The sequence below is a fragment of the Bombus pyrosoma genome, unplaced genomic scaffold (genome assembly GCF_014825855.1).
Source record: "Bombus pyrosoma isolate SC7728 unplaced genomic scaffold, ASM1482585v1 HiC_scaffold_4710, whole genome shotgun sequence".
NCBI classification, from domain to species: Eukaryota; Metazoa; Arthropoda; class Insecta; order Hymenoptera; family Apidae; genus Bombus; species Bombus pyrosoma.
The window spans coordinates 246,981-248,037 of record NW_025219969.1 but is presented as its reverse complement, the minus strand read 5'-3'; the positions used below and the strand labels follow the sequence as shown (position 1 = coordinate 248,037).

Sequence of the window (1,057 nt, the reverse complement as noted above, 5' to 3'; positions counted from 1 at the left end):
GCGCCCCATTGTTGCATGGACTTTCTAAGTGCAGATTTCATATTAGTGTATATATATATATATATTTACATACAGATAGTTGTGTGTTTGTGCGATGTTATAGATTGGATAAGTTGCTCTTTATTTATTTTATTTTATTTAAGTTTGTTCGGTATTTTAGTTGGTTGTAATACGTATCATTTTATTTATTTAACCTTATATTATTTCTAATGGTATTTCGTCAATTGATTGTTTTTATGTAATAGTTTACATTTTCGTTTATGAATACGGCATTAAGCTTTGATGTGTGTTTGTGTGTGATGGTGAGCGGTTTTGACAGTTCAGTTCGATATCGCAGATCGAACAACCCATTCCTAGTATTTATTTTATTCATTTTAAGTTTGTTCGGTATCTTAGTGGTTCCTTATGGTATTTCATCCATTTGATCTTCTATATGTAATAGTTTTCATTTTCATTTGATTCATAATAATTTTTAATGCGTGTTTTTGTACGTGGTAATGCGTAGTTTTGGCGGTTATGTTCGATATTGTAAATCGAATAAATTATTCTTAGTGTTGGTTTTTATTTATTTTAGTTTCCTCGATATTTTAGTTTATTGGAGTTTATATATTTTCCACTGTGGGTGCAGGTTATGTTGGTTATGGACATGGAAGTACCTGCATTTGTCCAACCTGTACAAGTATGTATTATTTTATTTATTTTAACTTCGTCCTCTTTCCTATGGTGTTTCGTCCGTTTGTCTGCCTGATCTTGTATGCATTGTTTTAGCGCAAGAGGAGGAGAGATTCCAAAAAATGTGTAGGCGGCTCGTGAAGACGATACAGATGAATGTGCGAAGGCTCACTTCCCTGAGGAGACTTCTGTCGGAGTCCTGGATATTCTCCTGTGTCACCGCTCTTGTGGTCAGAGCGATCTTCTCTGCTGTATGCTCCCAGTACATGGAGAGACTTCGTGAGATGTGTCTTGACGTTATTTTACTCATTTGGTTAATATTTTCATCTGATTGTTGCCTCCAGTGTTTGGTTTGATTTATTGTTTTCCGGTGTAGGTTTTGGTG

General features: G+C 34.6%; 3 protein-coding genes across 19 annotated transcripts in view; 2 read left to right on the top strand and 1 right to left on the bottom strand.

Moving 5' to 3' along the window:
• Positions 1 to 1,051, top strand: LOC122577442. 10 transcript variants are annotated; one of them, XR_006320307.1, is made up of 3 exons: positions 54 to 435; positions 629 to 679; positions 769 to 1,051. XR_006320307.1 is itself a non-coding variant. In XM_043748770.1 (3 exons), the coding sequence occupies exons 1-3, from the start codon at positions 261 to 263 to the stop codon at positions 1,026 to 1,028; spliced, it is 459 nt and encodes a 152-aa protein (XP_043604705.1). In that variant the 5' UTR covers positions 54 to 260; the 3' UTR covers positions 1,029 to 1,051. The 10 variants fall into 10 exon arrangements, 2 of the variants coding, with proteins under 2 accessions (XP_043604705.1, XP_043604706.1); XM_043748770.1 differs by having other exon boundaries at positions 54 to 408; XM_043748771.1 differs by having other exon boundaries at positions 592 to 679.
• The window catches only part of LOC122577441, a 266,783-nt gene that overhangs the window by 75,159 nt on the left and 190,567 nt on the right, over positions 1 to 1,057 (top strand). The gene's annotated exons all lie outside the window — the stretch shown is intronic.
• Positions 1 to 1,057, bottom strand: part of LOC122577433 — a gene marked incomplete at its 5' end in the record, with an annotated part of 702,209 nt that overhangs the window by 601,092 nt on the left and 100,060 nt on the right.

Excerpts from the sequence above, each read along its gene's own strand:
- LOC122577442 (XM_043748770.1), top strand. The coding sequence starts at position 261 with ATGAATACGGCATTAAGCTTTGATGTGTGTTTGTGTGTGATGGTGAGC. Across the intron at positions 409-628 it reads TATCTTAGTGGTTCCTTATG|GTTATGTTGGTTATGGACAT; the intron begins GTATTTCATCCA and ends CTGTGGGTGCAG. Across the intron at positions 680-768 it reads CATTTGTCCAACCTGTACAA|CGCAAGAGGAGGAGAGATTC; the intron begins GTATGTATTATT and ends GCATTGTTTTAG.